The 12,123-nt window shown below is 66.3% G+C and overlaps 1 protein-coding gene across 2 annotated transcripts in view; it reads right to left on the bottom strand.

The window, feature by feature from the left end:
* The window catches only part of SND1 (staphylococcal nuclease and tudor domain containing 1), a 161,364-nt gene that overhangs the window by 57,210 nt on the left and 92,031 nt on the right, over positions 1–12,123 (bottom strand). For both annotated transcript variants that reach the window (XM_082484025.1, XM_082484026.1), the window contains exons 14-15: positions 9,211–9,283; positions 1,059–1,200 (exon numbers count right to left, since the gene is read on the bottom strand). In XM_082484025.1, the coding sequence (XP_082340151.1) occupies positions 1,059–1,200; positions 9,211–9,283 (215 nt within the window). The remainder of the gene's footprint in view (positions 1–1,058; positions 1,201–9,210; positions 9,284–12,123) is intronic.

Below are 12,123 nucleotides of genomic sequence, written 5' to 3'. Positions count from 1 at the left end.
CTCCAGGAACAAAGGCGCAGACAAAAACTCCATCCCGGCCCCCCACGCGTCCCCCGGCCCCCCCCAAGGATAAATATTCCTTCGGCGGGAGTGGCAAGAGCTGCTGCTTACGGAAACCTCGGTGTTTTTATCCCCGTATAAGATCTATTTATGTGCTTATTGAATTTTTCATAACCGAGTTGTGAACGATCGGCGTTCAGGGTCATCCTTTATACACAGTTATTGCCATAGAAACGGGAGCGGGAGATGAGCCGCCCCACATCCTCTCCCACGGAGGGACGCGGCAGCGCCGGCGGAGGTTTCGGCGAGCCAACGCTCTCACCGGCGGCGACGGGGCTTTCCCCGTCCCGGCGCGCTGCCCGGTGACACCCCGCGTCCCTCTGCCCGTCCCGCCGCCAGCCCCGACGGTGGCACCTTCAAAGCCCCACGGCCTCGGCTGAAATACGCACCGCGAGTGGGTCTGGTTTCGTTGCGGGGGGCGGGGGGGGGGGGGGATTTGGTCCGTTTTTGTAGGACCTACTGAAACCGCCACCGTGTACATGCAGGGCAAACCCCCGGCGTGACGCACCCGGTGCCTCCGCCGGCACCTCCATCAGACCCGCTTGTCCCCGTCCCCATACGTCCCTGGGGGGTGCGTGATGCCCCTGGGGTTCACCCCCCCCCCCCATCACTGCCCCTCGGAGCCCCCCCCATGGTGAGCACCCTGCCTGGAGGGGGGCAGCGGAGGGAAGAGGGGGCGAGCCGCCGTGCCGCAGGGCGCCCAAAGGTGCGGGGGGCACCCAAAGCCCCCCCAGGTGAGGGGCACAGCTTGGGGGGGGGGAAGCAAACCCCACTTGGGGGGGTCATCCAGGCAGGAGCGGCATGAACAGCCCCCGGCAGCACCCGAACCCTCCGGTCATCTCCAATTAGTGCTCTCCAGCTCAATTAACACCCCCCTCCAGGTCGACCCGTTGGCGGCACCGGCATTACTTTCCCCCGGGGGGGTGAGGGAGGACGGTGCAGCCAAGGGGGGGTGAGGACCCCCCCCCACATCACGCCGAGCCCGGGCGGGGGCTCACCTGCCAGCAGGAAGGTGATGAGACAGGTCTCCTTTGGCATGAAGAGCTTCAGCCGGGAGCCGCTGAAGACGTACTCCACCACGGCCTCGGAGCGGCCGGCACGCTGCAGGAAGGGCAGGAACTGCTTCGCCTTCTGGGTGTCCTGGGGGGGGGGAGAAAATGGGGGGGGGGGGTGTCAGGGTAGGTTGGGGCGGTGCACCGGGGGCACCGACCGCCCCACTCCATGTGCGGGGACCTGCCGGCACCACGATGTCCCTCACGGTGGGGACAGCGGGTGCTCCTTGCTGCGGGATCAGCGCCCGGATCGGCCTCATCTGCCCCCGTGCTGGTCAGGGAGGGACGCAGGATGCGGTCAGGGATGCAGGATGTGGGCAGGAGTGCAGGATGCGGTCAGGGATGCAGGATGTGGGCAGGAGTGCAGGATGCAGGTAGGGATGCAGGATGCGGTCAGGGATGCAGGATGTGGGCAGGAGTGCAGGATGCAGGTAGGGATGCAGGATGCGGTCAGGGATGCAGGATGTGGGCAGGAGTGCAGGATGCAGGTAGGGACGCAGGATGCGGTCAGGGATGCAGGATGTGGGCAGGAGTGCAGGATGCAGGTAGGGACGCAGGATGCGGTCAGGGATGCAGGATGTGGGCAGGAGTGCAGGATGCAGGTAGGGATGCAGGATGCGGGTAGGGATGCAGGATGAGAGCGGGGATGCAGGATGCAAGAAGGGATGCAGGATGAGAGCGGGGATGCAGGATGAGTGCAAGGACACCGATGCAGGCAGGGATGCCGGGTACGGGGAGGGATGCAGGATGTGGGCAGGGATACGGGATGCATACAGGGATGCAGGATGCAGGCAGGGATGCAGGATGAGAGCAGGGATGCAGGACGGAGGCAGGGATGCTGTTGCGGGCAGGGATGCTGGACGCAGGGAGGGATGCAGGATGCGGTCAGGGATGCAGGATGTGGGCAGGGATGCAGGATGTGGGCAGGAGTGCAGGATGCAGGTAGGGATGCAGGATGTGGGCAGGGATGCAGGATGAGAGCGGGGATGCAGGATGAGTGCAAGGACACCGATGCAGGCAGGGATGCTGGGTACGGGGAGGGATGCAGGATGTGGGCAGGGATGCGGGATGCATACAGGGATGCGGGATGCATACAGGGATGCAGGATGCAGGCAGGGATGCAGGATGCAGTCAGGGATGCAGGATGAGAGCAGGGATGCAGGATGCAGTCAGGGATGCAGGATGAGAGCAGGGATGCAGGACGGAGGCAGGGATGCTGTTGTGGGCAGGGATGCTGGACGCAGGGAGGGATGCAGGTTGTGGGCAGGGATGCGGGATGCAGGCAGGGATGCAGGATGAGGGGAGGGATGCTGATGCGGGGAGGGATGCAGGATGTGCGCAGGGATGCAAGATGCGAGCAGGGATGCAGGACGAAGGCAGGGATGCCGATGCGGGCAGGGATGCTGGGTGCAGGGAGGGATGCAGGATGAGAGCAGGGATGCAGGACGAAGGCAGGGATGCCGATGCGGGCAGGGATGCTGGGTGCAGGGAGGGATGCAGGATGAGAGCAGGGATGCAGGACGAAGGCAGGGATGCCGATGCGGGCAGGGATGCTGGGTGCAGGGAGGGATGCAGGATGAGAGCAGGGATGCAGGACGAAGGCAGGGATGCCGATGCGGGCAGGGATGCTGGGTGCAGGGAGGGATGCAGGATGAGAGCAGGGATGCAGGATGGAGGCAGGGATGCCGATGCGGGCAGGGATGCTGGGTGCAGGGAGGGATGCAGGATGTGGGCAGGGATGCGGGATGCGCACAGGGATGCAGGATGCGAGCAGGGATCTGACTTCTCCCAGCTTGGGATTGACCGTGCACCCCATGCCTGCACCCACATCCCCTCCAGCATGGGGGCGGCTGCCTGGGTGCAGGCAGGAGCAGGCAGGAGCAGGCAGGAGCAGGCAGGCCAGATCCTGCCCCACCCCTCCCCTCTGTAACGGAGCAGCCCATGCCTCCCCTTTCCTGGGAAAGCCCCTTCCGCACGCCGCCCGCTCCCTTCCCAGCAGCAAGTCACTGCGCAGAAATCCAGGCCCGCTCGTTAATAAAAACTTAACGAGCTGCCCAGCAGCTCAGGAGGCCGGGGCTGGTGGGGGTCGTCGGGGTCCCCCAGCGCAGAGCAGTGCGTGCATCCCCAGCCGCGAGCATCGCCGTCTCTGCAAGGGACCGGTGCGGCACCCACGCAGGACCTGGAGCCGGCTCTGCCGGGCAGGGATGGCGGCAGGAGCTGCTCCACGGCGGCGGCTGGAGTGGGGCTTAATAACTTTTATTTAGCTAAACGCAACCCGCCGGCCACGGAAAGGCAGCGGCGCGGGGAGGGAAGGGGCTCGGCCGGGGGAGGCGGTGAGCGGAGGCGGCTGAAAGTCTCCGGAGCTGTGGCGGGAGGGGGAAGGCACCGGCAGAGGAGATGGAGCTGCTTCCAGAGCGGGCGGCGAGATGGCAGCGGCGGAAGAGGCAAATCTCCGCGTCCCTCTGGGGACGGAGGAACCGCCGCACGAGCACCAGCGGCGGAGGGAGCAGGAACCGCGCGGCCCTGCTGCAGCTCCGGCAGGTCTCGGCGGCGCTGGCAGCACCGGCAGCTCGCGGAACGGCGAGAGCGAGGGGGCCGGTGGTTGCGCGCATCCCCATCTGAACCGGTGCCGGTGCTGCGGGCGGCTGCTCGGTCACCCACGTCGGCGACCCGAAGCCGCCGGCTGCGTGGAGCCGGCCCGTGGCCCCCAGTCGGCAACCTGGAGCCGCCGCGGGTGTCAGCGGTGCCCCGAGTGCCCCAGAGCTGCCGCCCACCAGCTTTGGCACGGCAAAGGGCACCGGCACCGGCCACGGCGGTGCTTCAGCACCCAAATTGGGGCAGGGCTGGCAGGCAAAGACCCCACCCCCCGGCTGTGGAAATCCCGCTGCCTCGCTCCCCGCCGTGCGCGGTGCCGGCGCGCTCGCCGCCACGTGCGTTCCCTGCACAACACACGCCCGGGGAGGGGTTTTTCAGCAGATGTGCAGTCAAGAAGTTAATACAACACGTGTAAGTGCACTCTGCACGCAAAGGGAAACCGCATTTACCCGCCGTTAACCGCTCAGGTCTAACATATGCAAATCTAAAACGGGAGCCGCTGCTGAAGGCTACTAATTAGCGGTAATCGCTCTACAGTCAGCGTTTGATTGGCTTAAGGGACAAAAAGGCAAGAAGGAGCCCACCGCGGGTCCCCCGCTCCGACCCAAAAGTGGGTGATGGAGGAACCCCCCCAACTCCCCGGGGCTGCGCCGGTGGTGGAGGCGGTGAGGAAGAGCGCGGTGCTGAAGACCAGCCCGGCGAGCCGGCTGCCGTCCGCAGCCGGAGGAGGAGGCGGTGGTGTTCGAACGTGCTGGAGAATGACCCGAAAAGTCCACCGGGATTCGCACGACACGAAGCAGCTCTTCCCCAGGAGCTGTGCCTGTCGGTGCCGTGGAATAACCAGCGGAGACCGGCGATTCCTGCACCCCGGCAGCCCGGCACAGGGGGACAGCGATGTCCACCCGGTCCCCAATGTCACTGTGAGGGCTTTTATTTGGGGCTTTGGGCATTAGGCTGGAAGAGAGCCGCGCTGCCGGGAGGATGCTCCGGGTCGCCTCGTGCCTTTCTCGCTGCCTCCCCCCGCCAAAGCGCCCTCTCCCCGGTGTGGTGATGCCACCTCCAACCGCGCAGGAGGGCACACAGGTCTCCTGCTCACCGTGGGGGCCGGGAAAAGCCGGATGTGATGCCAAGGCTGGGGGTCGACCCTATGGTCCCCTTGGACCCTCCCCAAAATGGGGCTGCGGGAGGGGAAAGGATGCTCAGGCAGGAGGGATGGGGGGCAGGGAGGGCACCCCCGGCAGCGGGGACAGACGGACGGATGGGGACACTGTGGGGATGTGATGGGGGCGACGCGGTGCAGCTCTGTGGATGACACCAAGCGGAGGGACACGCCGGAGGGACGGGATGGCACCCAGAGGGACCCGGACAGGCGGGAGGAGTGGGTCCCTGTGACCCTCACGGGGTCCAACCGGGCCAAGCGCAGGGTCCTGCACCCGGGGGGGGGCAGCCCCCGGTCCCAGCACAGGCTGGGGATGGAGGGGTGGAGAGCAGCCCTGCCGAGAGGGGCTCGGGGGGGTCGAGGGGGGGATTCTGCTCTGGGGGGACCCCCCCGCAGTGCTGCCTCCAGCTCGGGGCCACCAACATCAGAAGGACATGGACCTGCTGGAGCGGGGCCAGAGGGGGCCCCGGAGCTGCTGGGAGGGCTGGAGCCCCTCTGCTGGGAGGACAGGCTGGGAGAGGTGGGGGGGTCAGCCTGGAGAAGAGAAGGCTCCGGGGAGACCTCCGAGCCCCTTCCAGTGCCTAAAGGGGCTCCGGGAGAGGTGGGGGGGGGCTCTGGGTCAGGGAGGGGAGCCGTGGGACGAGGGGGAACGGTTTGGCACTGACAGAGGGGAGATTTAGGGGAGATATGGGGAAGGAATTCTCCCCTGTGCGGGCGCTGAGCCCCTGGGGCAGGGTGCCCCGAGGAGCTGTGGCTGCCCCATCCCTGGGGGTGTTCAAGGCCGGGTTGGACGGGGCTGGGAGCGACCTGGGCTGGGGGGAGGTGGCTCTGCCCGGGGCAGGGGGGGGACTGGATGGTCTTCAAGGTCCCTTCCCACCCAAAGCATTCCACGATTCTATGATCTCTTCCCGGCAGTGGCGAGCACCGCGCTGCAGCCCCGTCCCCAGCCCAGCCGGCCGGGCTCCCCTGGGATGCCACATCCCCGGCACCACTCGCCGAGGGGCCGGGGGCTGCGGTGCCGAGCAGCCGGGGAGACAGGGAAGGAGCAGATGCCAGTGGAGGGGATGGCTGTGGTGACATCGGGAGTGATTTCTGGGAGTGAATCCTGCTGCAGGAGCCGGCCTGGCAGCCTCTGGAGCGGCCAGGACACCGGGAAGCGGGTCCCAGGTCGGGATGCTCCCAGCCCGGCGTATCCCATCAAGGGGACATCATCGAACGTGCCACACAGGGACGTGGTGACAGAGGCTCTGGGATCTGACGTACACATGGGACCACGTGCCAGCGGCCGAGAGGGATCACCGGATAAATTCAGATGGGGAAGAGAAGTGTGGGATCTCTGCTGTGCAGGCGTCTCCCCCTCCCCATCCCGGCTGCGCCGAGCCTGGGCTCCCACCTTCAGCGCCGGCAGGATTCGCCCCCTGCCACCGAGTGCCGGCGCCGGCTCCTTCCGCTGTCCCTGGGGACAACAAGGTGCTTCCAGGGCACGACCCACTTTGTGCATCCACCTCGGGGGGGGCAACCCCCCCCCCCAACCCCTGCTCCTGGCACCCCCACCCCGCACTTTTTCGGCACTCCCCTATTCTCAGCGCATCCCACCGCGGTGCCGCCGGCTCTGCCCACGGCTCCCGCCCAGGTGGTATCACCCTCGTTACTATTATTTTAACACTCCCAGCGTTTAATTAGCCGGGAACGGGAAGGAAAATTACGCATAAATACAGCGAGAGGGGAAAAAGAAAAAAAAAATAAAAAAATCATCCTAACTCCACTTTTATGTGAAGCTCTGCCAATTATGCAAAATTATTCAAGGACTTTGCACAAGGACAGGAGGTTTTCCGGCGGCCGGGCTGCCGCGTGCTCGCCGGAGCGCACGCTAATGGGAGAAGCGAGCTAGCACGGGGTTGTGTTGCTGCTGCGCTTCCCTCGATGCTTTTTCCCTACTTTTTTGGGGGGGGTGGGGGGAGGATTTTTCTTGCCTGCAGCATCGCAGGGCCCTGAGGTCCCTTGGCGGGCAAGGCCGGGATGGGGACGGCACTGGGGAGGGCTCGGGGTGTTGGGAAGAGTGGGATGCTCCTGGGGTACCAGGGCAGCAGCCACCTGATGGCCCAAACCAAAGGGAAGGGACATTTCCCAGCAGGAGCCGGCGGGGGGTGACAGGGACAGGAGGCTGTGCCGGAACTGGGAAAACCGGGCTGAATCCTGTGTTTGAGCTAATTCCCCAACTTTTGCATCCCGGTCGCCGATCCAGCCGGGATGCTCGGGAACGGGGAGGCAGAGTAAGGCAGAGTGTGACAGGATGGGGACAGAGATGACGACCCAGGGACAGGGACACAGTGATGGTGTCACGTCGGTGGACAGCACAGGATGACAAACACGGGCAGGGGATGCGCCGAAGCCACACACCCCCTTGGGATGTACCGGCGCGGGTCAGGGTCGGGGTGGCACCGCGGGTGCTGTGCCCACCCTGTCACCGCAGCCTGACAGGCGAAACAGCCCCAAAGCGCGTGTTTTCACGACGCCGTTTCCCCATGGGGCGCTGCGGCAAGCGGCGATGCTGTGCCGGGAAAGGGCAGCGGGCACAGCCGGGTGAAACCGCAGGAGCACCGGGTATGGAAGAGCCCGGGGACGGGGACGTGTCCAGCGGCCGAGGGGACCCAGAGCGATGCCACACAAACCGCTCCATCGCCAGCACCGTGCCAGCGCCGGCGTCCCTCTGCCGGAGCGACACGGACCCCCGCACCGATGCCGCCTGCTCTCTGCCGGGCAAAGCGGTGCCGCAGCCGGCAGCGCACGGGGGGGACCGAACCCTCTGCCCCCGGTGCTGCCGGTGCAGAGCTGCCGTTCCTCCTCCCCCGGCACTCCCCGCGCTCAGCCCCAGCCGAAACCGCTGCAGGGGTCCCACGCAACGGCGCAGCGCCGGTCCCGGACACGCTGCCCACCGCCCCTGCATCGCCGGCAAGTCCTGCCGTCGGGGGCACCGGCGCCCCGATATATCGCCTTCCCCGCACCGCCCCTCCAGCCCTGCCTGGCTCCCGCCTCCCATCCCGGCGCAGCGCCGGAGAGGCTCCGGTTTGGTGCCGGGGAGCGGAGCCCAGGGGCCGCCCCGGGGCATAGGTGCTGGCCGAGCCCGGCACGTGGCCCCGGCAGCGGGAGGATCGCGCCGACGCAAATTCCCATGGCGTTATTTTGGCGGTGGTAAAGCGCCCGCCGTCAGCTCGGCGCGCATCGCAATTCATCACGCCGCGCAACCGCTGACACGCGGCGAACGGAGGCCGGGATCGGTTTACAGAAAACTATTAGAGATTAAAAAAGATGAGCAAATCTTCATAAAAGCCGTGATGTATTAGCCTAATTTTGTTTGCGGGGGCCCTCCCCGCCTCGCATCCGGCTCCCAGCCTTTCGCTCGCTGCCCTGATTGAGTTACGGGGGCCCCTAACGATGCCGGCGGCAGCACGGCCCCCGGCGGGAGGGACCCTGCCGGGAACGGGGCCGGGGGGTTCGGAGCAGGGACGTCCCCGCGTCCCACCGCCGCCGCTTTGTCTCACTTCTTGTGGCCAATCGCGCCCGCGTGTGTTTTTCAGAAGGCCCAATAAAAGGCGGCCGAGCCCCCGGGGCGCCGGGGGGTGTCCCCAGGAGTGGGGGCCGGTGGGGACCCCACGAGGAGAAGTGGAGAAATCTCCATCGCCGCAGACGCCAGCGATGAAAAACAGGGCAGGACTTGGGGTGCCCAGGACAGAGCTCTGTGTCCCCCCCCAGGACATGAAGGACCTTCTTGAGAGCTCTGTGTCCCCCCCCAGGACACGAAGGACCTTCTCGAGAGCCGGGACGCCGAACCCCGGGCGGAGGCACCGACACAGCCCCTCTCTGCCGGTTTAAGGACGTATCCGGCATGGTCATGGGAGCGCTGCGCGGCAAAACCCTGCGGCACCGCGGGGTCCCCTTCGTCGCCGATGCCCGGGGCGATGCCAGCACGGGGCACGCGGTGAGACGTCCCCACTGCTGCCCCCCGTAGAAGTGACCCCCCCCCCCGCCCCGGGAGAAATCTCATTTCACCCTTTCGGGGTGCGCCAGGGGTGACAAACGGCTTCTGCGGTGGCACTCGGGGGGGGAGGGGGTCACCAGCCCTGGCAGAGGAGGAGGGGCTGCCCTAAACCCAACCGCGTGTCCCGGCTTCTCCGGCGGGCAGCGGCCGTGCCTGCGGGATTCCCGCACATCCCGCACGCAGCGAGCGGGACCGCGGGCCGTGCCGGAGCGCCGGCACCCGGCACCTCTCCAGCTCTGCTCCCCCCCACCCCATGCCGGCAAACAACCTCGCACGCGGCGCGGCCGGCGCCGCACGGTCCTTACCCCGGAGATGTCGGCCACCCGGTGAATCGGCACCTCCTTCTTGCTGTGCAGCCCTTTGCCGTTCTTGATAGCCCTGAAAAAGAGAGGCGGCAGGTGAGCGCGGCGGCTGGAAGGGTCGGCGATGCCCACCCTGCCCACCCGGCGAGAGACCGGCCGGCTCGTTAGCCTGCGTAATCCCAATTACCGGCTCACCTGAGCTCAGCGCGTACCTGATCCGAGGGACCACTCGTCCCCGGTGCCAAATTAAACTGGCTTTGTTCCCCGCACAAACGGGAGGGATCAACAGGAAGGCGAGTGGCCCCGGAAAGAAGTAAAATTAATACCCGTTTCTTCCAGCGCTTAATCACACGGAACATTTTAAATGCAAAATACGCGGCGAACGCTCCAGTGCTGATGGTAATAAGCTCCTTCCAGGTTAAAGTAATACCCCGGCGATGCGGAGCCGCGGTGAAGCGACACCACACGTGGAAGGCACTTCATGGCTCAAAACTGAGCGGGTGCCCCAGACCCGGTGCCGGACCCGGTTCTGCGCCGCGGTGCCGTGCCGGCGCTGCCAGGGGAGGAGGGTGCAGCACCGGGACGGGAGCAACCTCAGGACCTGGCAGTGGAGGGGATGAGTGACACCGGCAGAGCCGCGGCCGTCGGTTCGGGACTGAGCACCACGGCCCTGAAGCTGAGCCCCGGTGACCGCGGCGCTGCCGGTACCCGGGGCGCACCCGCAGCCAAGCGGCGTGGGGAGAATCGTGGCGTGCGCTGCCCCGGTGTCGGCTTTGTCGCCTACGGTGGGCAGACGGCAAGGGCAGCGGCACCGGTGACCCGGCAGCAGATTTATTCGGTTTCCATGCAGTTCACGGCCGGGCCGGCTTATTGCCGGGCGGCAGCGGCGGGTCAAAGGGCCGCGCGCGTTCGTTAGAGCTCCTTCCCCCGACAACTTTGACCTTTTCCAGCTTCCCAAAGGCCACGCTGATTTTCCCGGCGTTACCGGCGCAGAGCAGAAGCCGGCAGGGGAGGTGCCGCCCGCTGCCATGCCGCGCCGGGGCGAACACGCTCGGCACAGCCGGTGCGAGCGCTCGTGGCCGCTGGCGAACCCGCTGCTGGGCGGTTTTTGGGTTGGAGGGGGGGTGGGGGGGTTCAGCCGGCGGGCGGCAGGGTGGCAAACCCAGCAGCCCCGAGCGGGGCTGGAAATCGGGTCCCTGCCCCGCATCTCCCGCAGGATGCTGCGCCGGCGGCTCGGGGCTTGCCAGCGCCCGCAGCCGGGCCGCCGCGAGCCTTCGGCTCACGCCAAGGGGTGCCCACCGCGGGGGGCTGCCCCAGCAAAACCAGTTGGGCTTTTATCGGTGCTGGTCTGCCCTCCCCAAGCGCGGCAGGGACTCTGCAAGGGGAGGGCGGCCGGCGGGAGTGGAGCCTCCTCGCGCCGCTGTTGGTCCCCGGGCTGGGGGGTGCTCCTGGAAGTCAGGCGCCCCGCCGCTGCGCCCCGCCGAGCCCCCACAGCCCCCCCTTCCCCACGGGGCACATGTCCTCGGGCGCCCCGGCAGCAGCCTGGAATTGAAAAACCCCTCGTTTTTCACGCCGACCGCAGAGCCGCTGGCGGGCAAGTGGCAGGGATTTGTTCGGAGCGGCCGGCGGCGATAATAAAAATACAAGGCGGGGGGTGGGGTGGGGGTGGGGGGGTGTGGAAAAATTCAAAGCCGCTGCCGAGGCTTTGTGCGGCGATCAATTTGCTGAGCTGGATCATTCGAGGAGCCCTCTGGAAGAAGCCAACCTGTTAAATCAGCAAAAGGATTTCTCCTTTCTCCCTCGCCCTCCTTCAAGATGCGCCCCCCCCCACCCCCGCTCTGCTCAGCGCCGCACCCGGGGATAAGTGGCTCGGCCAGAAATAGCGCTCCCCCCCCCCACCTCCCCCAAGAAAACAGCTCTTTCCTCAGGTTAAGAAGAAAGACGAAGTTAAAGAAGCGCTGTAACGCGCTGGAAGGCGCTGGGAGCCGGAGCGAAGGCAGCCAGGGATGCTCATCCCTGCAGGGATGCGGGCGGTGTGACGGTGACGGTCCCCCCCACCCCGGGACGAGGCCACCCCGTCCGTGCAGGAGCTCCGTGTCCCCCGCCAGCTCCTCCTCGCCGCAGGGTTTGCCACGGAGCACGGAGGGATGCCGGCGGCGGAGCCCGCGGCGGGCTGCCGGGGCGGCATGGCGGCGGCACCGGGGATGCTGCAGCAGCCCCTCGCTGGAAAGCAAAGCCGGGGTGGGGGGGATGCGGGGAGGGCACACAGCCGCTGCAGGGAAGCCTGGTGGGATGGGAGCCTGTTTCTGCCCCCAGCATCGCCCCGCAGCCGCCAGCTCCTCTGCCCGGTGGGGGGCAGCCAGCCCCGTGCCGGCACGACCACCCAACCGGGGTGTGCCACGGCTGACGGCACGGCCGAGCCGGCACAGCCTCCTCCACCACGGGCAAAGGCGGCAGTGCTCAGGGCCGAACTGCAGCACCGCGCCTGGGGGTGAGCGGGGACATCCGAGCACCCCGATATTCGGGACATGCGAGCATCCCGATGTTCAGAACATTCAAAACATTGAGCATCCCGATATTTGGGACATTGAGCATCCCGATATTCGGCACATCAAGCATCCTGATATTTGGCACAGACGTGCACCCCGATATTCGGGACGTTGAGCATCCCAATATTTGGGACAACCGAGCATCCTGATATTTGGGATATCTGAGCATCCCAATATTCAGGACATTGAGCGTCCTGATATTCAGGACATCTGAGCACCCCAATATTTGGGACATCCGAGCATCCTGATATTCAGGACATCAAACATCCCGATATTTGGGATATCTGAGCACCCCGATATTCAGGACGTTGAGCATCCCAATATTTGGGACACACGAGCATCCCAATACTCGGGACATCAAGCATCC

This window comes from Vanellus vanellus (assembly GCF_965231255.1).
Source record: "Vanellus vanellus genome assembly, chromosome: 1".
NCBI classification, from domain to species: Eukaryota; Metazoa; Chordata; class Aves; order Charadriiformes; family Charadriidae; genus Vanellus; species Vanellus vanellus.
This window is presented reverse-complemented; position numbering and strand designations above follow the sequence as displayed.